This window comes from Amphiprion ocellaris, chromosome 7 (genome assembly GCF_022539595.1).
Source record: "Amphiprion ocellaris isolate individual 3 ecotype Okinawa chromosome 7, ASM2253959v1, whole genome shotgun sequence".
In the NCBI taxonomy this organism is placed as follows: domain Eukaryota; kingdom Metazoa; phylum Chordata; class Actinopteri; family Pomacentridae; genus Amphiprion; species Amphiprion ocellaris.
Window position 1 is genome coordinate 24,222,914 of NC_072772.1, and position 21,210 is coordinate 24,244,123.

At 40.6% G+C, this 21,210-nt stretch overlaps 1 protein-coding gene across 3 annotated transcripts in view; it reads right to left on the minus strand.

Moving 5' to 3' along the window:
- Positions 1–21,210, minus strand: part of bcas3 (BCAS3 microtubule associated cell migration factor) — a 398,522-nt gene that overhangs the window by 237,609 nt on the left and 139,703 nt on the right. For all 3 annotated transcript variants that reach the window (XM_055011827.1, XM_055011829.1, XM_055011828.1), the window contains 3 exons: positions 18,997–19,097; positions 14,277–14,473; positions 12,533–12,630 (listed from right to left, as the gene is read on the minus strand). In XM_055011827.1, the coding sequence (XP_054867802.1) occupies positions 12,533–12,630; positions 14,277–14,473; positions 18,997–19,097 (396 nt within the window). The remainder of the gene's footprint in view (positions 1–12,532; positions 12,631–14,276; positions 14,474–18,996; positions 19,098–21,210) is intronic.

Below are 21,210 nucleotides of genomic sequence, written 5' to 3' on the forward strand. Positions count from 1 at the left end.
CACGCTTCCATACACGCATGCATGCACACACACAGACAATGAGAAAGACACATACACACACACACCTGCTGAGGAAATGAGGCGGCAGTCGGCCTCCACCTGGTCAGCCCCGAGGTGACACCGAGGAAAACAAAAGGAAGGAAAGAGGCAATGTAGATAAAGAAAAAAAGAAAGAAGGGCTTTTTAGAAAGTCAACATTGAGTTCTTGTTTTCCAGCATCTGATATTAAATATCTTGAGTGAACAGTCCCTGACATCTACACATTAAATATTTGTTAGCTAAAAAAAAAAAAGTTTCTCCAGCAGTTTTTGAAATGGTAGACTGGGACAGAATGCACAACAAAGTCCACTGAAACCACCGTTTCTTTTCTATCAAGACAACAGCAGACAGGCTTCCATATTTCATTCATTCAACTGCAACACCTGACACATTGCTAAAGTCTCATATTGGCTACAGAGTGTGTATTACATCAGTTATGGGCCTGTTTTTATTCGTCACCACAAATCAATACAGGTTTCAGGATTTTTAAATTTAAAGAAGGTGATTTCCTGATGCCATGGCACTGTAATCTCTCTAATTTGCCGTCGTGTTTTGGTGCCATTTTAGGACCAGAGGTGCTAGTGTGTTACAGTTATACAATTACTTGAAGTAAGACCTCCATAATAGACTGGTTCAAGCAGCGTATTGCGAAGGACACTTGATTTTTGAGGCCAGTACTGATACTGGTGAACAGTCTACATCATGGAGAGATTGTTTCTCAACTCATATATTGAGGCTTCTCTACTGCAATTTCTTAAAATTGCAGTATTTATGTATCTCAAGTAATCAAAACTTTGATTTTATTGAAATCTAATGATGTTGCAAGATTCAGTGTTTTACTTAATTAAATGGATAACTACTGTGCTAACTGGATAACGCATATGGATTATTCTTCACATTGTGCTGGTAAAACAATAGCTATGTGTGCTGGTAAAAGACACTTCATAAGTAACACTAGGAAAACAGTTTGACAGTTTAACTTAAATGCATCAGATGCAAACTGTAAAGTCTGGTTACACAAACAAATCCAAAGCATGCTCCATCCCTGTGGCAGAACAGCCTATCATAGCCCTTGATGATGGCTGTTGGCAGGGACAGGGGTTGCTCTTGCGAAATGGGCTTAGTGGTCTAAAAAACCACCGTGGCCCTGTGTCTTTAAGAGAAATAGGCCAATAAAAGGATCAATAAAAGACCCGTGGCTGATTCTGTAATGTTTCATTAAAGTGTTGCTGTTAGTTAGGAAGCTGACTTAATAGGAAACTAGTGATAGTTTGGCTAATATATTTACTAACAGCTCGGATTAGATTTAGTTGTGTCGAATGGACAACTACTTTGCATATGTGTGCTGCAATGTTATCTTTGTCAAAAGTGGATGTAGATATTGAAAATGTCAAAAGTAAATGAACTTCTTCTATTTGATACAGGCACCAAAAATCAACGATACCCTTAAGAATATTTTTTTTTTAACTGCTGTAGACGGGCCTTAGCAGTTTTGTGTAACGTAGTGTGTATGAGACAAGAGGACTGCTTCTCTTTTGCTTTGGTTTTCTCTCCCAAGACATTGGACAATCTTAGGTTCACAGAAACAGCTTAGAGCTTGTCAGCCTTTAAAAAGCAGTACGAAGAGTTTCATTATTTCACAGTCACACTCTGGAGTGGAACTGGAGTGTGTGTGTGTGTGTGTGTGTGTGACGGTCTGAACATCTGTGACTTGAGTCAGATGCTGAGGGAGTCAGATGCATATGCTGTTGAGTGCATTCTCCTTTTCTGTCCTCTATTCATTTTTTACCACACTTGCCAGCGAGGCTCAGCCGCTCGTCGTAATTATCTCTATGCATGAGAGTGTGTGTGCATGTGAGTGTGTGTGCATAAAGGCATCAGATGTGATGCGATGCATTAGGCGTTTCTGATGCTTAGGTGTAAAAAATCCCATTAGAGTGAGCGGGACGGCAGATCGATACCTTACGGGATCTAGAGTGACGCTGTGTGTGTGTGTGTGTGTGTGTGTGTGTGTGTGTGTGTGTGTGTGTGTGTGTGTGTGTGTGTGTGATTGTAGAAGTGCTTTAACACCTCTTAGAGGTGGATTACTGCGCGACAGCATGGAGACACTGTCAGAGAAGGTTAGTGTCAGAAAGAGAGGGAGAGGAAAGTAGAGGGAGAGAGTTGGAAAGAAGGGAAGAGACACAGGAACAGATGGAAAGAGGGAAAGCAGGGCAAGCAAAAAGAGAGAAAGATGTGTCACTCCTGATGACAGTGTGTTGTGTTTGTCCCCAGTGATTTTGGGCGGAGGGAGAGTTTGGAGAAAGAATGAATATAAATAGAGGAGGGCGATGGAACTGCTTCACAATGAAGAGATATAGCAGTCTATAAACAGAGCAGTATGTGTTGTTAAAGGCACAAGGATGAACAAGGTCTGACTTCACTTCATCCTCATTTATTGCACTGCTGTACTAACGTACAGTTCAGCTCACAGGTAGAGCTATGCTGGGAATCACAAGGTTACCAAACTCCATGACACGGAGCTTGTGATAAAGGGCTAATTCTAGCATTAGAGTGAGCGTATACACCACAGAAAAACTCATGTCACGTTTCAGTTACTGTAAACACAACTTCTGAATTTGCAGACGGTGTTCACCTCAACTGTCCAGTTGTATTTATGCCTAGAAAAGCTTCGTTATATTTGACCATGCACTTACAAAGTGCTCGAACATCAAGGAGAGTTATTTACTGTAATAAAAGACACATTTATGTGGGGTTACACAGTATTTAATCCTCAATTGTGTAACTGTGTGCTGATGACATTCCCACCATCTACCATCTATCCCATGTGTAGTCTGACACACTGCTTGCAGGCTGCGTGTATAAGCCTGCCATTGGTTGTGGATGTCAAGCGGCTTTCTCCTCCCCTTTTGCTATTTACGTCTTGGCACTTTAAAATTCCCTGAAACCACCCTGAAAATGTCATCTTTTGCCATAATTGGCTTTATCGATCAATACTTTCAGAAAATTTTAAAAGCTGCACTGGGCAGATGTGTGAAAATAATAAATAAACAAGTAAACATAATTTGGAAATGCACAGCACTCTTCCTGCATTTCCCCCATTCTGTTCTAAGCCTGTCTCACCAGATGAGCATGCACTTCAAACATGCAAAGACAATCAAGCTAAAAGTCAACATTCGTGTGTGGCTTCTCCCAGGATTTGAACCCCACTCTGTGAAAATCCTCCATGTAACCCGCCTAATGGGCTAGATTTTCTAAAGCCTGAAAACGAAGCCAGTAGGAGGTGCAGAAGTCTAGTTTCCTCTCAGACCACTTGGATTACAAAATGCTAAAAAGTTAATGATTTTTTTTGCCGAATGAAGATGAAAAATACTGCCTACCCCAGCTTTAACTCAGATAGGGATGGAAACATATTTTTCGAAATAGTTCTGAAATCACGACTTTGTTGTCTTTGTTTTGTGAAAAATGGCCAACACCAGCTGACATAAAAGAATAATTACAACTGTCCAGATTGAAATCAAGTCTTCCGTGCTTGACATTTTTGCACGGTCAGCTGGACGGCTCCACACTAAGGAAAGGAAGTGAGAAATGATCACAATCACTTTTGGCATGACTCTGTTTCTCACCTGCATGTGCATTTAGCTGGTTGAGTTCACTCTACTCTACATATTGCTCACATGGGCTGATACAGATGAGACTGGTCACTGTGCGGCTGTTCCATTACTTCCCCTTCACATCTTGGAAGTGGTGGTGGGCCGGGCAGACGGAGGGATGGGCAGCCTGGCAGGGGGCCCGCCACAGATTGAGGTCATGGGAATGAAAGGGTGGCACCAATGGCAACCCCCACCCGTCACACTGGGACATACTGCGGCTCTGTAACATGCAAGTTTGCTGTACATGTGTATGTGTCTGACTGTTTTCACACTGGAGATGAACATCAACATGTTCCTCTGTCTCAGCAGCTGGTTGACACACGCAAAAATTACATTTATAACCATCATGGTTTTCACTCTGTCGCAATTAAAAATACATGAATCTATATTTTGCCACAATATTATAATTGCTATACACAATTATGCAATCAGTGGGAAAGCAAATGACATGATTACACACACCAACACAGCTTCTCTCACTTTCACACACATACACGCACACACACTCCAGTGGGTAGGCGGTAGGGTGAACGCGTGGCAGATGCCCGACACATTGATGTCCGTTCAGTCACTATAAAGAGCAGCTGCTCAGTCTTCACTGCCCTGTGGCACTGCACACACACACACACACACACACACACACACACACACACACACACACACACACACACACACACACACACACGCACGCACGCACGCACACACACACACACACACACACACACACACACACGCGCACACACGCACACACAGTCACATGGATGCACAGGCCACACATGCACTTGCTGTATAAGACTAATGCTGGAGGGCATTCCATCTCTCACAGATTAAAAGTGCTGCAACACAAAAACACACACACACACACACACACACACACACACACACACACACACACACACACACACACACACACAGAAAGAGAGATAAGAGCAGCACAAAAACCCGATCAGCACTCACCCATATCAATCCATGTCACACCCTGATCTCTCTGTCACACACACACACACACACATATTCGCCATAAATCCCTACATGTGGCTAAATCATTCCTGCCCTGTAGTCCCCAAAGCCTCACACACACATGCACCAAGCACACATGCAAGCTAGCACACTTCCTGAAGTCTTAAAAGTAAGAGAACAATAAATCTTAGAGATGTTAGAGAGTGAAGACAGAAAATGGGAAAAAGAGGTGGAAAGGATATAAAAGGAAGAAATGTCTAAGATGAGTTTACCAAACACAGACTCTGTCTCCGTTTTGACTTGGTTACCACTATTGGTCATACAGTTGGCTGATTAATCAATTGGGCAATCAAAAGTAAAGAAGCAAAATCATTACTTGGTGTCACATTGCCTAGTTCCAGCCTCCATTTTCATTTAGAACTGTTGGTCATAGAAAAGAACCAATTTAACAGCTTAAACTCCACTGTGTGCTGTTAAAAAGAGATACTGAAGAACCAAATATTCAAATACACAAAACTGGATGTAAATGGGTGTCAATCAATTGAGTGACGCAGCCATAAAAATATGGGTTTGAATATTTTACTCAGTTATCACAAGAGATAGCTTGAACGAAGAGCTAGAAATACCCAACTGGATAGTGCCTATGGTACTGCCTGATTGTGTAATGTCTAAAATTAGATGTTAAAGATGATTTCTTGGAGTCTGATTTTGCTTTTCCACTTTTGTCGTTACTAACGAATTAATCTGACTTATTGGATGTACATACACAACTGTTCAAAAGTTTGGAGTCATCCAGACAATTTCATGTTTTTCATGAAAACTCAGACTTTTATTCATGTGCTAACATAAATGCACAAGGGTTTTCTAATCATCAATTATCCTTTCAACACCATTAGCTAACACAATGTAGCATTAGAACAAAGGAGTGATGGTTGCTGGAAATGTTCCTCTGTACTCCTATGTAGATATTCCATTAAAAATCAGCTGTTTCCAGCTAGAATAGTCATTTACCACATTAAAAATGCTTAGACTGGATTTATCATTCATTTAATGTTATTTTCATTGAAAAAAAATGTTTTTCTTTCAAAAATAAGGACATTTCTCAGTGAGCCCAAACTTTTGAACAGTAGCGTATAATCCTTGGTCGGCCTGCCATTGGCAGGGCATTTTATGTAGGTTTCTCCTCCCTACCTGCTACCTATGGGCTACCACTGTGAACAACAGCCTCCAGGAAGCAATCTACCATACTGAAAATTTTAAGTCTTGCAGAGGATTTGGATTGCGCAAAATGCAATAGTGCAAAATTCCAAGACCAGCAGGTAAGCCATATTCAAATATGCCACTCATGTTACTTGTCTTTACTTGACCTCTTTTTCTTTCAAATTTTCCAGCAGATCATTTTTCTCCCTCTTTCCCTTCCTGATAGCAGCTAAGCATTTCCCTTTGCTTGATTGCTGGTGATGACAAAAACAAAAACGAGCAGCGATGATTGCAGAGATCGGCTGTTGTGTCCTGTCACCAGCCAACGGGTCACCAAAGACACCCTGAGGCGATGGACAGGATGGGTGGAGGGGTAGAGTGGCAGCAAGGTGACAAAGGTGCCTATTGATGAAAATAAAATCGAGAGAGGAGGAATGGAGGGGTGGGGAGTGGGGGGGGGTCACGGGAAATGAGGGTATTTGTCTTTAAGGAAGAGATCGGATGGCCAGGCATCTTTCTGGCCTACGTGATCACTGTTGTCAGTGTGACCGCTATAGCACAAAAATACAAGGGCCCTTTATTAGGCTGGGAGGTAATTGTGGGGTATAGGTTACTGGGGTATGTGTGTATTAGAAAAGAAAAGAGACAGAATACCACAGCACAGGTGCCTAGTCTTTTAAATGGTTGCTCAGGTATGAAGGGGAGAGAAGAGGGAGGGAAAGATGGCAGGCAAAGTGTGTCTCTGTGTCTGTGTGTGTGTGTGTGTGTGTGTGTGTGTGTGTGTGTGTGTGTGTGTGTGTGTGTGTGTGTGTGTGTGTGTGTGTGTGTGTGTGTGTGTGCGCGCGCGCGCGTGCGTGCGTACGTGCGTGTGTGTGTCGGGGCCTTCAAATCTTCTATGCACATCCTTTTACTCAGTCATTCATGGCCCTCGCTTTCTTTCTGCTCCTGCCTCTGTGAGAACGGTAACGCAGGGGAAAGCCCCTTCTCGCCTCAGGGTGGTGCTGATGGTGGTAAAGAGGTGGTGGGTCAGCAGGACAAGGGGCCACTGTGTCGGTAATACAAACAGGTGCATGCATGCATACACACAATGACAAAAAGGAATGACTGAAGCATTCTAGTGCTTGTGGCTGTTTGAGCTCATTGACCCCCAATTCTATATACTTTAAAACTCTACAGAGCATTTGACCAGTGCCAGTTATAGATTTGGTTGTTGAACGTAATTTCTTAAAATTCAAAGCAGTTACTGGAATATCTTAATTTGACAATGGCAGGAAAATTCTATTTTGAAATACCTCTACATACTTAAATCAAGCGATGCAACTGAATTATTGTAAAATCGCATTTCCGGGAAAAGTAAAAATAGCGTAAAAAATTATAGTGGGAATGAGTTATTTTACTGTTACCACTCAAAGTCTTATTTAGGAATCATAAAGGTTAAAAAAATGTGGCATTTTGTTGTGGGGAAGGGGGTGCATGATAGGTCATCTGGGCTCCCGGACTATTGTTGCTGCAAGTTATTCTTGTCAAAGTTGCCCTATCCCATATCCCATGTGCCCCTACTTTGTAAAAACAAAAGCAAAGACAAATGTACTGAAGAAGAAGTTAAAGTGGTAATCAAAATAGCTCCTACTGTGTACTGTCATGGTCTTTTTGTGACTTTGTTGGATGCTGATATAAATAACATCACCTCAAACACAGACATATTCTTTATGTAAGGAAGTAAACTTTTATTATTGGTCAGATAGTTTTGGAGCAGTTATCGAGAAAACCTTGTCTTCATCATATTGTCCTGGTTCTCAGGGCAGAAAGTCTCTGGTCAGAAAATATCAGGCCTCTGACAGGGTCGTGTATGAACAGCATTTCTCAAAAGTAAGAAATTGTGAGAGACCTGCTTACCCCTTCATAAATAAACATCAGGACTTTAGATTTACTTCATTAGCTGTTAGCCAGTGTAGGGAGTGAGAGTGATGTGGGTCTTTTTTGATCATGTAAAGATCTGTGTTAATGCTGTAGCAGTGTAGGAAAATAGTAACTTTTCAAACTGTCTTTAGCAGATGTTCTCAAAATTCAGTTAGGATTTGAATGGAAATCCAATTCATAGTCATGCTAATAACTACTAAGTTGTTCTGGAAACTCAGCACCTTTGATTTTTGTGTGAAACCGACACCCCTACTGCACGTGTGCACACACAAACACAAACACGTGCACACGCACACAGACACAGTGGTAGTAACTGAGCTGTGATAATGTGGGGTGGATGTGGCTAATGGCTGATAGCTGCTGATCCCACACTGATTAACTCACTGCCTTACAGGATGTTGCTAATGGACTGACACGTACTAGACTGAAGTCACAAGGGTGAACATACAGTACACACAAACATGTCTGTACACATGCAGCTCAGACAGACAAAACACTCACAATAGGGTTTAAGTGGTAGCAATTTTTCCCAACAAGTTTAAATTGAAGGTTCTGAAATTAAAGCTTCAAAGCTGTCAAAAATTCACTGTTTTCAAGAGAATTAAAAATTTTTCATCAGGTCATTACTGGTCTTAGACATTGACCCCTATATCAATCTAACCCCAGCACCCACACAAACCTCTAGTCTAGCAGCTCTCTGAAGTGTCTTCAGTGTTCTGTGATAAGCCAGCTTCATCTCGTCCTGCCTGCTCTGCTCTGCCGCTAACACTATCACTGATTCACCGCCACAGATAAATCACACACACACATACAGATGGAGCCAAACAGTGAGGCAGAGACGAGGCGACAAAGGCGGGGATGTACGTACATACACACCGAACATCACAACAACAAAAACAACAAAATGGCCGACACTACTGAGAGTTTTTGTTGTTGTTTCCTGTTGTGGAGCACGGTGGCTTTCTTTACAAAGTCAAAACACAACTACAGCAGTGTGGAGGGCGACGGGGCGGTTTATCAGTGTGTGCACACGCACGCACACACATACATACACACACACACACACACACACACACACACACACACACACACACACACACACACAGGTAAGATTAAATACTCTTTCAGTCTTGTGGTGTTATCTCTCTTTCAGGTCTGTCTCCTTTTCTTTCTTTCTTGATATGACCTCCTGGGCCACAAAATGCCACTGTGTAGTCTAGCTGGGATTGAAGCCGCCTCTACACACACACGCAGACACGCAGACACACACTCCACAGCAAGGCTTGGGGTGCAGATGGGGTACTGATAACAGCTATGCATTAATCCTGTGTATTGCAGCTGGTGCAAAGTGAGACAGTAGTTGCTGTTGTGCTCCTCTGTCCCCTCCATAAAGACAGATATGCTGAGTCAAGAAGGCACGACTGGAAGCACTGTACAACACACTGTGTGTACGTGTGTCTGTCCCATGCAGACGGCGTCCCATCACCTCGGGGAAGGCAGAGATAAGCAGAGTGTATGGGCTGAGATAAGATGGGAGCAGACACTGGGGAGACTGACTGACTGACTGTAAGTGAGTCAGTGTCGGGAGAACTGCAGTTTTATGGCCTCACTGGGCCTGAGGACTCTGAAAGAAACACTTTTAGTCTAATACAAATGGCTGAAAAACATAAGTCAACTGCAGGCTTTCATGTCACAAAATATACATTACATACAGCTTTTTAGCACATGCCTGCACATGTTATGAAAATTCACATGATAGCACACAAGATGTTGTGCATAATATTTCATGTGCTTTTTTGCATATAGCTAAAATCTGTGATAAGGCAGAGTTTCTGTCAGTGGCAATGTGGATGTGATAGAAGTTTATTACATGTAGTACATGTAGTAGTTGAAGAAGAGCATTTGGATGTCACAGTGAAGTTGATCTTTTGCCTTTCAGGTATAAAATGTAATCACTCTATCATTTCCTTTGCATCCTAAATGAGACTGAGGGAGAAACTGCTATTCCTTGCACCAAATGCAACTAATGATATCATCTGATCAGCATATCATGACGTGGTTCCTCTCAGTGACAAAAAAAGAAGAAATTGGAATGTAGCAGATATTGGTGTAAAATATGTCAATGGTGGCTTTAAAGCCCAGAAATGTTGCCGTTATTATTCTTCAAAATCTGTAATCAGTGAAATCTGAGCTGTTGAACAAACGTGTCAAACTGAATTCAATGACCTGCTTTGTCAATATTCTGATTATTGAAGCTGGAATGTTTGCAAGTATTTTATTATTGTGAGACTGGTCAGAATTAAAGGTGTATTAACTATCTGCACCTTTAACTCAAAGGTTTCAAAAACTCACATCTGGTAAGTTCTGCTGCATACAAGTGTGTTCTTCAGTGGGTGATACAAAAGTGATGTGTGTCTGATAAGAGGCGGCGCCATTGCAGTGGCAGGACACAACACCAAACCCTTCCTACACCCACACACACACACACACACACACACACACACACACACACACACACACACACACACACACACACACACACACACACACACACACACACACAAACACACACACAAACACATACTGATAAGCATCACCTCCATCCCTTGGCCAGACTCTGTCCTTCTGTCTCTCCCTGCTTTGAACCAGCCAGTGAAGAAATTGAAAACACAGATGACAGTAAAAGGAGACAGAAGAACCACAGATGTGGTTCGTGGCAGATGGAAGAAGACAGAAGGAGGTGGAAAAGAAAGAAAGGAAAAGGTCAGGGGATAAGACACAGGGGGTGATGTAGCTTCTAAGGGCATGTGGAAACAAACAGGTAAAGACCACACTGGTCTAAACACAGTTGTTCTACTTCTCACTGATTCAGCAGAGCAGTCTTTCAGATGGAACATGCTCTGCAATGCCTTGTTCATTTTCTCATCACCAAGGTTGAATCAAAAGTCCATTTTTTTCCCAGAAAAGGTTGCAAATATCTTTTCAAATAAAGCCGGCAAAGATCTGCAAAATTTATAATGTAAAAAATTTGCTCATGAAATGAAATCCATTGAATGAGCTTGTAACATTTATTCAGTACACCTGGGAGAGGCTACAGGCATACAGGCATGAAAATACTACAGACCCACAGAGACACTGCACTGCTGGGGTTTAAAAGGGCAGCAATAATATAATATTTCTATTTACATGTTACCAGGTTTAAAACAACAAGATACAGAAAGCTGTGCTTTTGAAGTCATGAAAACCATTTTTTTCCTTGTTAGTGATGCATTTAGAATCTATAAAGGGTCACACATTTTTCTATTGAATGCCTGAATAATGAAAAAAAGAACAGGTATTACTCTGGCTGTATTCTAAGTGAATACTGGTGAATGTAAGCAATTCATTTTGTAATAACTATGTAAATATATAGATGAATGACAATCTGGCCTGTGTAATGTTGAAAAAAAAATAATGTGGTAGCAACACACGTGGTACCATGACAAATCAACACTTATCTGCTTACAGCTGTATGTGAAGCAAATTACCTCTTGGTGTGTGTTGAAAAGCAGTGAAGGGTAGACAAAAAAAGACAGTATCAGATGTGTAAACTATTTGTGACACACCTTTTTTGTGTGACACGAGCTGTAAATATTTCCTGACACCTGAGTGAAAAAGGCAGCGGTGGCTACGTGTCAGTGAGGGCAGATCAGATGAGTGAAGTCTCTGTCACAAGACACAGCAGATAATGCCATGGACGCCACAGCCGCTCCTCTATCTCTTTCATCAAACACAAGGCGACAGGACGTAATGTCACACAATAAGTGATGATTCCTTGCCCGCACTTGCAGTAAATACAAAGCTTACTGTGCACACACATTCACAATAGTCATGTTAACAGCATTAGATTTGCAGAGAAAAAAAGACATATTTTAGAGGGGGAATCCTCTCATCTGAGTGTGATTGGATTAGACAAACATCAATCTGTAACCAGATTAATGGAGACATACTATCAAAATCAATTGGAACCAAAGCAATCCTGTCAAAAGGCTGACTGACTTTGCAGGCTTATTCAGACAGTCACACTAAGCATAACAATAGGCAGGAATACAACAGGAATGCAACACACTGTCCAGCAGAGACACTAACTGCAGAGCAAAGGTGCAGAACAGCTAGTGGAAATAAATAACTACTTATAATCCACTTGAATAGGATTGCTCTGGTGTCTGACAACAGCAAAATAATTTTTTTCACATTAAACTCATCTTCATTTTACTACAGCAGGCTGTCACACAGTACTTGTAGTAATAGTGTAGGAAGTAATATGCACATTAAATAATTGTCATCTAACTATAGATTGTTGTGACATGCTGCCTTGAACTACAGTGTGGAAAGTGTTACCCAACCACATAATACCCCAAATCTGTGAACATCTCAGAAGGGAATACATCTGCAAGTACCTTAACAAGTGAGTCATTTTGTTGATATTTGATGGAAATTTTCCAGTTTACCAATATCATGGCACTCTAGGTCACATCCTGTAATATTGTATGTTGACATTGACAGCACCACAGAGTCTGACAGACTGGGCTGATGGGATAGAAGGGAACAAAATACAACACAACTCAACTGCCAACTTCAGACAATGAGAGAATACAGTTAAGTAGATAGAGAAGAATGAACTCCACCACAATGAAACAGGTAGGAGGATGATGTAAGAGAAGAGACAAGTGTGTGTCACAGAGGAGAAGAGAGGGTATTCAAATAAAGCAAACACCAACCTGATCCTGCATCCATGATGTTGGACTGTCCTCGCCTATCAGCCACCAGCCGTGATGAACCAGGCATGCTGACCGGCTCTGAACGTACAGGCTGGATCCTGCACATATAAGTTATGTGTACTATATTACAAAATTATATATACACATATACGGTATATATATATATATATATATATATATATATATATATATATATATATATATATATATATATATATATATATATATATATATATATACAAAATTCTTGTATTTTACAGATAATCAAATACATTTTTCCGGTAAGACAAAGATAACCCAAGAAAACCCAAAATCTTGCTCTGTGAAAAAGTATTTGCCCCCTTAGTTATCAATCTACCAAATGACCAAACTTATTTGGCAATTGGGTTCAATCTCACCAGCCACACTCACATATGATTACTGCCAGGCTCAGAAAGTAGCACATGATCCTATGTTTTAAAGAGATTCAAGAACAGATGAGAAACATAGTCTAATCCAGAAGGTCACAAAAGAAACCAAACAAACATCAAAAAACTGCAGATCTCACTGGCCTCAGTTAAGGTAAGTGTATGTGATTCCACAATAAGGAACACTGGGAGAAAATGAATCCATGGGAGAGTTGCAAGGTGCAAACCACTACTGACCAAAAAAGAACATAAAGGTTCGTCCTCCGTTTTCAAAAAACATCCAGATGACCTCCAAGACTGTTGGGATAACATCCTGTGGACTGATAGTCAAAGGTGGAACTTTTAGGAAGCCATGGGTCCGTTGCATCTGATGTAAAGTTAATACTACATTCCACAAGAAGAACATCATACAAACACTGAAACATGGTGGTGGTAGTGTGATGGTTCAGGGCTGCTTTGCTTCCACAGGACCTGGAAGACTTGTCATCATTGATGGAGCCATGAATTCTGCTCTATCAGAAAATCCTCCGGGAGAATATCCAACATCAGCCCGTGAGCACACAAGCAAGTCCACCTCTGAGGGGCTACAAAAGAATAAAGTTAAGGTATTGGAGTGGCCAAGTAAAAGTCTGGATTTGAATCCAATTGAGATGCTGTGGTAAGACCTTAAAAGGGCAGTTCATGATCTAAAATCATCTAATGTGGCTGAATTAAAACTATTCTGCAGAGGAGTGGACCAGAATGCCTCCATGGTGATGTAAAATACTGATCACAAGCGATCACAAACATTTAACTGCAGTTGTTGCTGCCAAGGGTGAACCAACCAGTTATTACGTTTAGGGGGGCAATTACTTTTTCACAATACTTTTTGTATCTTTTGGGATATCTCTGTCTAATACTGAATAAATGTAAATATTAGTTTGATGATCTGGGACAGTTAAGTGTGAGAAATATGCAAAAATAGAAAATTTTTGGTGGGGAGCAAATACTTTTGCATGGTACTGTACAGACATCTTGTGGCCTCAGATGCCACTTTGGACATGGTCACTGGAACCTACATGGGGAGATTTGGTTAGTTGGCTGGTTGACTGACTATGTGTGAAGTTGCTGACTGTAGAGGCATGATCGTGGTGATGTCCATGACTCTGACAGTATTAGGATAATTTCTGGAAGATTACAATGAGAAGCTCCTCATTTGTGAAAAATGTGCATATTTGCAGGTCCTCTATGTGATGTAGACAACACAGTATGTATTTTTACATTTAAATCTTATCTAAAACCACTTTAAGCCCTGATTTTTAGCCCTGGGTGCATCATTTTGAATAGTTTCTAAGTACCTGAGGCTGTGTAGATCCAGGTCATCCGTATCAAAGTCCAAGAGGGGCTGCTGGACATCTGTGGGGCCCTGGGACTGAAGCACTGAGGATGAGGAGGAAATGACTGTGGTCTGGCCTGAAGGGTGAATGGTCTTGAACTGAAACTGCGGGCCCATCCACAGGCGCCGGTGTGGTCCTGTGTGGGTCACAATTTCCACCTGGGAAAATGGTAAAAAGGTTAGTCTAAGGACAGAATCATTTGTAGTCTTTTAAACAAGGTTGCAAAAGATCTTGAACAAACTTTTCTATAGCCTCTGTGCAGTTGGCACAACATAACATTGAGCTAAATGCTAACATTGCATGCCAAGAATGACGATGCTAACATGCTGATGTGTAGCAGGTAATTTTTACCTTATTGATTGTTCCATTTAGAATGGTAGCACGCTACATTTGCTAAATAGCATTAAATGCTACAAGTACAGCTGAGGCTCATAGAAACATCTGTTTTCAAGGTATCTGATCAGAAACAAAAGTCACATTAAAATACTCTTGCTGGTTGTTAGAAGGCAATGCTGAGCATGTTCATTGTTCTAGTTTAGCAGGCTAGCATGGTAATATTTGCTAACTGACACTAAACACAAAGTAAAGCTACAACTACTGCAAATGTCATTAGTTTTGCATTTAACTGGTAATTTAAACAGAGGGGTCTTAGGTATTATGCCAATACTCAAACACTCCACACAGTCCTCAGATAAACTTACTTAAATGACATCCAACTAAAAGCTTGCAGTACTCCTGCACCACTGAAAGTCTGATGATAATGTCAGAACTCATCATAGTCTTCTATGTGTTGTGAGTGTTGGTGGCATAATGGGAAGCCTTCCCAGAGGGTTAATAGAAGTGTGATACTAGCAACCGCATGGCAGTGAGAGTGAGGTGAGGCCTACTGGGAGAATAAGATGGCACTGGTGCGGCAGGCGGTCCATGGATGCCTGAGTGGAGTACATTAAAGATGTCTCAAAGTAGGATAGGAGAGTGGGCAACTCAGAAACAAACTATTACTGCCTTCTGCACAAGTTTACCGACTAACCAACCGGCTTCAACTTTCCACTGCTCTCCCACGCTAATGCTGCCTGTTCAACTCCCTGCAGCACTTAACACGCCTCTTGGTGTCTCACTGTTCACATTTCATTATCTTCACTTCATACACGTCTGTCTCTCACCTCAGCCGAACACTCAGCTTACTCCACTCGGCTGCCAGGTGCCAACATCTCAACACTCTTAATTCTACTGTGTGTCTGTGTTTATAAACACTAATATCCATAAACATGTTAAGATATATGTGGTCTATCACAGCTGTGCAAATTGGGCCACAGAAGGAGGGAGGAGGATTGTCACTTTGCATGTGTGTGTGTGCTTTGCCAGTTAACACCATCAATGTCACGCCCAGCCACAGAGCCAAACAGCTGCCAGTGTGCTCTCTTTGCAGCAGGATGAAGGTCCAGATGTTACAGTCCACTGTCAACGCACAGCACCCCTCCCCTTTCAGACTTGTCGGACACAGCTGGTGACAGATTTGCCCTTACAGCCTAACCTCTAGGACTGTACACCAAATTAAATAAAGCTAACTGACAAGCAAAATTAATTTTTTGCCTCAATCTCAAACCTTCAACGAGTCGAAATCAGGGCAGAGGTAAGTACAGCAGCCCTTAGCATACAAAAAAAAAAAAAAGGAAAAACTACATGCATCAAACTGATGGTTTTATCAAAGAGATGCACTTAGTTCTAAGGTCTTTGTGTGCTTCAAAAGGCCGTGTCTTAAGTGTTTATACCTGTTTGAATGATAGACATGAGTCTTTCCTCATCTGGATTACACTCCACTGACTATTCTATCTCTCTCCATGAATAGCCTTTGTCTTGATGTAATAATTTGCTCAAATGGGAAAAGTACGCTGCTGCATCACCCCTTTCAAATGTAATAGTTATCCAAATAACCAAAGTCTATTTCTAATGGATTGCATTAGATAAGATGGACAATTGTAGGTGACCATGCAATAATGCATCAGTTGTTACTTTCAGCAATGAAAGGTGCCATCCTGACCTGGAATTTCTTCTGAAATGATAAATGGAAGCTTCTGGTAACATTTCGGCTATAAATGTCATGCCTAGCAAAACTGTTGGATTATGGTTGCAAATGCTCATTTTAAAATACTTTGAGAGAACCTGTTGGTTTTTAGTCAGTCTAGCCTTAATATTTATATACTTTAGCAGTATGACCTGTTGATGTGCGAAGTTGGTATGACTACCTATTTCAGACAGATATACAAAGTGTCCCACCCCACTCCCACTCAGATTGTGATATCAGAAAGGTGGTTTAAGATAAAAAGTACGTTCCCAAAATGTATTAAGCCTGTACTAAGTATTGCAGGAAGTCTGTTCATGAGGTCCAAGATGTTTTTAAACAAATTTTGATATCCTGTATCCATATATCTGAACATGTGCCATCCAAGCTGTATGTGCATGAGAATTAGCCAGTGTTCAACTGATGTGTGGTGGAATTGATTTTTTATTGGTTCACAATTTCCAGTGACTCAGGTGGCTCTCAGGTGTTAGAGCAGGTTGTCCACTCATTGAAAGGCTCATCATTTAAAAACTGACATGCAGCAGCACAATTTATCAACTCTACTGGTTTAAGGACAAGAGCATCTACTACTTAGTAATTCATATGTTGTGAATGAACAACCAATAAAATATATAAATGGACAAATTATGACTATAATCATTCACACTGGCGCGGAACACATTTATGGATGCAGCATCAGACACTGACTATCCATTAACTTTCACGATGTCTGTCACACCCTTTGCTTGCCATCTAACTGACAGATGAGATGTAAATACCTGAGGTAGACTCTGTAGGGACAAGTGGTTTTGTTGTTTACTGACAGCCAGCTGAAGAACAACTGACACTGATAGGCAGCAAATGGCACAGCACTGCAGAGAGCTAAAGCACTGACATGGAGGGTCACAAACCTCACATTTCATTAAGGAAAGGCCAATCAATCCTAAATCCTAACCCAATGTCAAAATGTCTGCTGATAATCAAATGAAGGTCTCTGATATAATATAATGAAATCCACGAGGCAATACTTAGCCTGTAATTTAATATAGCCTATATGTATTTAGCATTTCTCAATCCACCAAGCTATTGTGTTTGATATCTTCCATTCTTACCACATATTTAAGAAGGACTGGTTTAGGAGCAAACTGCCCGGTGTAACTGACGTAAAAGCAAATGTTTTCATGTTGGTTCTGCCTTTTAGTCCTAAATTCTTTGATAGTTTAAACTGTTCCACAAGAGATACTTCTAAGTCATCTAGGGTACATGTTTAGATATCAGGAGCTGTATGGTTACATCTCCAACCACTGACAAATGCATCACTAACACAGCTCTGACAGGAAGTCGCCGAAAATACAGGTTAGTGCAATGGATAGTTTTGCTTCTGGCAAACTATCATGACAGATATGAACCAGGGCCTCTGCAAGCTAAGTGGGGTGCATTTTAACCAATCAATTATGCATGCAGTGGAATTATTGATGGTGAAAATGTAGTGGGTTACCTGCCTAAACCAGAGATGAGTGCTATGAGGGTTAACCAAGCTGAAAAGACCAGGGTGAGCATAACAGATGTTTCATGCTGAGAGCTAATACTGCAAACTTTCAGAACAATTTGGGATTGTGTTGTGATTAACGTAGAAGTCACAAAATAAGTAACATTATTCATTAGTGCAATGATTCCCTCTAGGAAGAAAAAAAAGGAAAACAGATCTCTTTACAAATGTAAATAGACACAATCATGTCAAAGTAGAATGAAAGGAACACTGCATTCTTGAGGGGACAGATCCAGCTCTTTCAGGTCTCAGTTGTATTTGAAAATGCATACTTGGGAGGGGAGGATAGCATCTCCTAGCTGCAATCCAGTTTTGCAAACGCTCAAAGATGGAATTGATAGAAATGAGGTCAAAAGTCTGATGCAACAACTGACTTTTAAAATAGCTAGATCTTTAGCAGTATTTTTAGCGAACAAAATGCTGAAGAAACTGTAACGTTCACCTGCTAATCACCAACTTTGTCTACTGGTTGGTGTTGTGGTCAGTCCAAGGGGAGGTCTGGTGAGTTAATTATAGCTTTCTAGTTCAAGCTGAAAACAACCCTGCAGCAATGAAGGTGTACATTTTTGAGGGTTTATCACTGAGAACTTTCCCTTTTCATATTACATAAAATGATTTGATTAACTGATTATATAAAAACATGAACTACTGCAGCTTCAATCTTAATTAGCAAAGGCTGTCAAAGTGTGAGAGCAGGACATGCCTGTACTGCTTTGACATGATGTTTTCTGAAAAGTATCCCTGAGTGCTCTCTGTCTGTACTCATTATTCATTGTGAAAAGGCATTTGTTCATTTCATCAGAAAGGCAACAGGCTTTGATCCATTCATAATTTTATTTTTTATGTTGGTACTGAAACTATGTATATATCAGCAACTGGAACAACACAATTCAACTTAATTTTATTTATATACCCCTAGTTAACAACATGTCATCTCAAAACACTTAACATAGTAAGGTACAAATTTAGAATCCAATAATCCAAATTTTCCTTTAGATTACCTGAGCAAGCAGTTGGCAACAGTGTGAAGGAACAAAATATCCGAACAAGGTCTAAGGATAAGGTATTACCTGAGAAAGCCACTCCTCATCCTCCTGGCCACTGTGGTCTGATGCCAGGCTGTCAGATGACTCATGACGTGTTATTGGACCTGGACTTCCTGGGGGCATCGCTGAGAGAAACAGACACACAACAGATTCTTATATCACTTATAAGTTCTACCGAGAGATGATATTTATATAAGGAAGCTGACAACAGCTAACATTGGGAATCCACTAAATCTATTTTTCTAAAACAAAGTGAGGTGAGTAAAAGAGCATAAAGGGAAGGACAAGAAAAAATATAATTATATGTTTGTCTTCCTCTCATTTGGGCATATGGGTGCGTGCCAGATTGTTTCAAAAAGCACATGTACAGTAAAGTGTGGGAAAGACAGGAACAGTGTCTGCATGTGTGTGTTATAGGGAGACAGTGACAGAGAGACCCAGAGACAGACAGATGGGGCTCCTGCAGGCTTGAATAAGCAGGCGTGGAGAATGAGGCCTAATGTGTAGAATCAGTCTTTTCTCTGTCTCCCACCTCAGGGATGAGTTTTTTAAACACAGGAATGGCTAATAAACTTGTCAAGTCCACATCTGGAGCACAGGAGGCGCTCTAGTCTTCATGCACATGCACGTGCCAGGTGTTCACACACCCTTGATGAAGGCAGTTTGGTGTTTGACACCTCTGAAGCGAATGTCACATCATTCCTCACCCCTGCTTTACCCTAACACACTCACACATTTTTCTGCACCTTCCATACACCTGCTTCTGAAATAGCACTCACTGTGCACAAATGTGTTAGAAAAAGAAAATGTTCTGAAGAAGGAGGTAGTCACTGCATTTATTTTATCGATCAGGTATGTTCTCTCCAATTCTCCAGCTGGTTCCTATTCTTGTCTCCACTCCGCTTTGCATTTACACAGCCTGCAGTTCACCTGAAATGCCTTTGAATTTTTGTCTTGTGATTGCAGCTATGTCAAACACAGATTTTCAATTGAGCTGAAAGAGGTTAGTTGTGGAGCGAACAGTGAAGAAAACTTGCAAACCACAGTGTCTATGATTAATACAGAGACAAAAACTTGGTCTGGCTTTAAACAAAAAGAAAACAGAAGTAATGGTAATTTCTAAGAAAAATGTCATCCCAACCTGTAACATAGAATTAGACCAAGAAACACTGAATCTCAAATATCTCGGCTTATGGATGACATCAGATGGGAGGTGTGAAACAGACATCAGATGTAGAGTAGCAATGGCAAGAACAGCATGTATGAAAATGAAAAATATACTGACAAATAAGAAAATAGCAATTAGCAATGAAGACGTTTTAAAACTACTAAACACAAATTATACGCTACTGAACAAAATTAGGAAACAGCAAGCAACATTTTTTGGACACATCATAAGGAAAGAGACCCTGGAATATATCGCCACAACTGGAAAAATGAATGGGAAGAGAGGATGAGGCAGACGGAGAATGAAAATGATAGACAGACATCATGGCTACATATAGAACGGACAACAGTCACAGTTCAGAAAGCAAGAGATCAGAGTAGATGGAGAGAAATGATGGCCCTTGATTGATTGATTGATTGTGGATTGCAATATTTTTAGTTTTTATTTCAATTTTTTATTTTATAATTCTGGTGCAAACAGCTTATTTGGGGCAATTTTTTTTTTTTTTTTTAACATCAGATGTAAAATCCAGGTATTTTATCAAATATCACAGTTATAAGCATATATTTTGATAATTTTCCAAACACACCACAGATGATGAGTTATAGGGCCACTGGAAAATTGAAAATGCATCAATTCAGTTTTTACAGTTTCTTGCTCATGAATGTTGCAATTTTGGTGATGTTTTAAAGATAACAATGAGGCGGGTTTTAGAGTTCAAAAAGGATATAAGTATTTAATACCTAAACATAATTTAGAAGAACTGCACATGACCTTGGAAACAGGACAGGACTCTTGCCATTGTAGAAGTGAACAAATATTAAATTAACATGAGAGGGGAAAGAAAGACAATGGCAGAGAGAGGAAGGGTGACGATGAGTAAAGTTTTAGAGGTACTAGAGATAATTCTGTAAGCAAAGTATCTCATGATTTCTTTCTATGTCCCTGTCTGCTTCCTGCCTTGATTCTGAAATGATATGCTTCTCTCAGTATCCTCACAGATAAGTTATATGGCATGCTGAAGATATTCTACAGATATAATAGATTTGAAAACATACAAGCATGTTTAA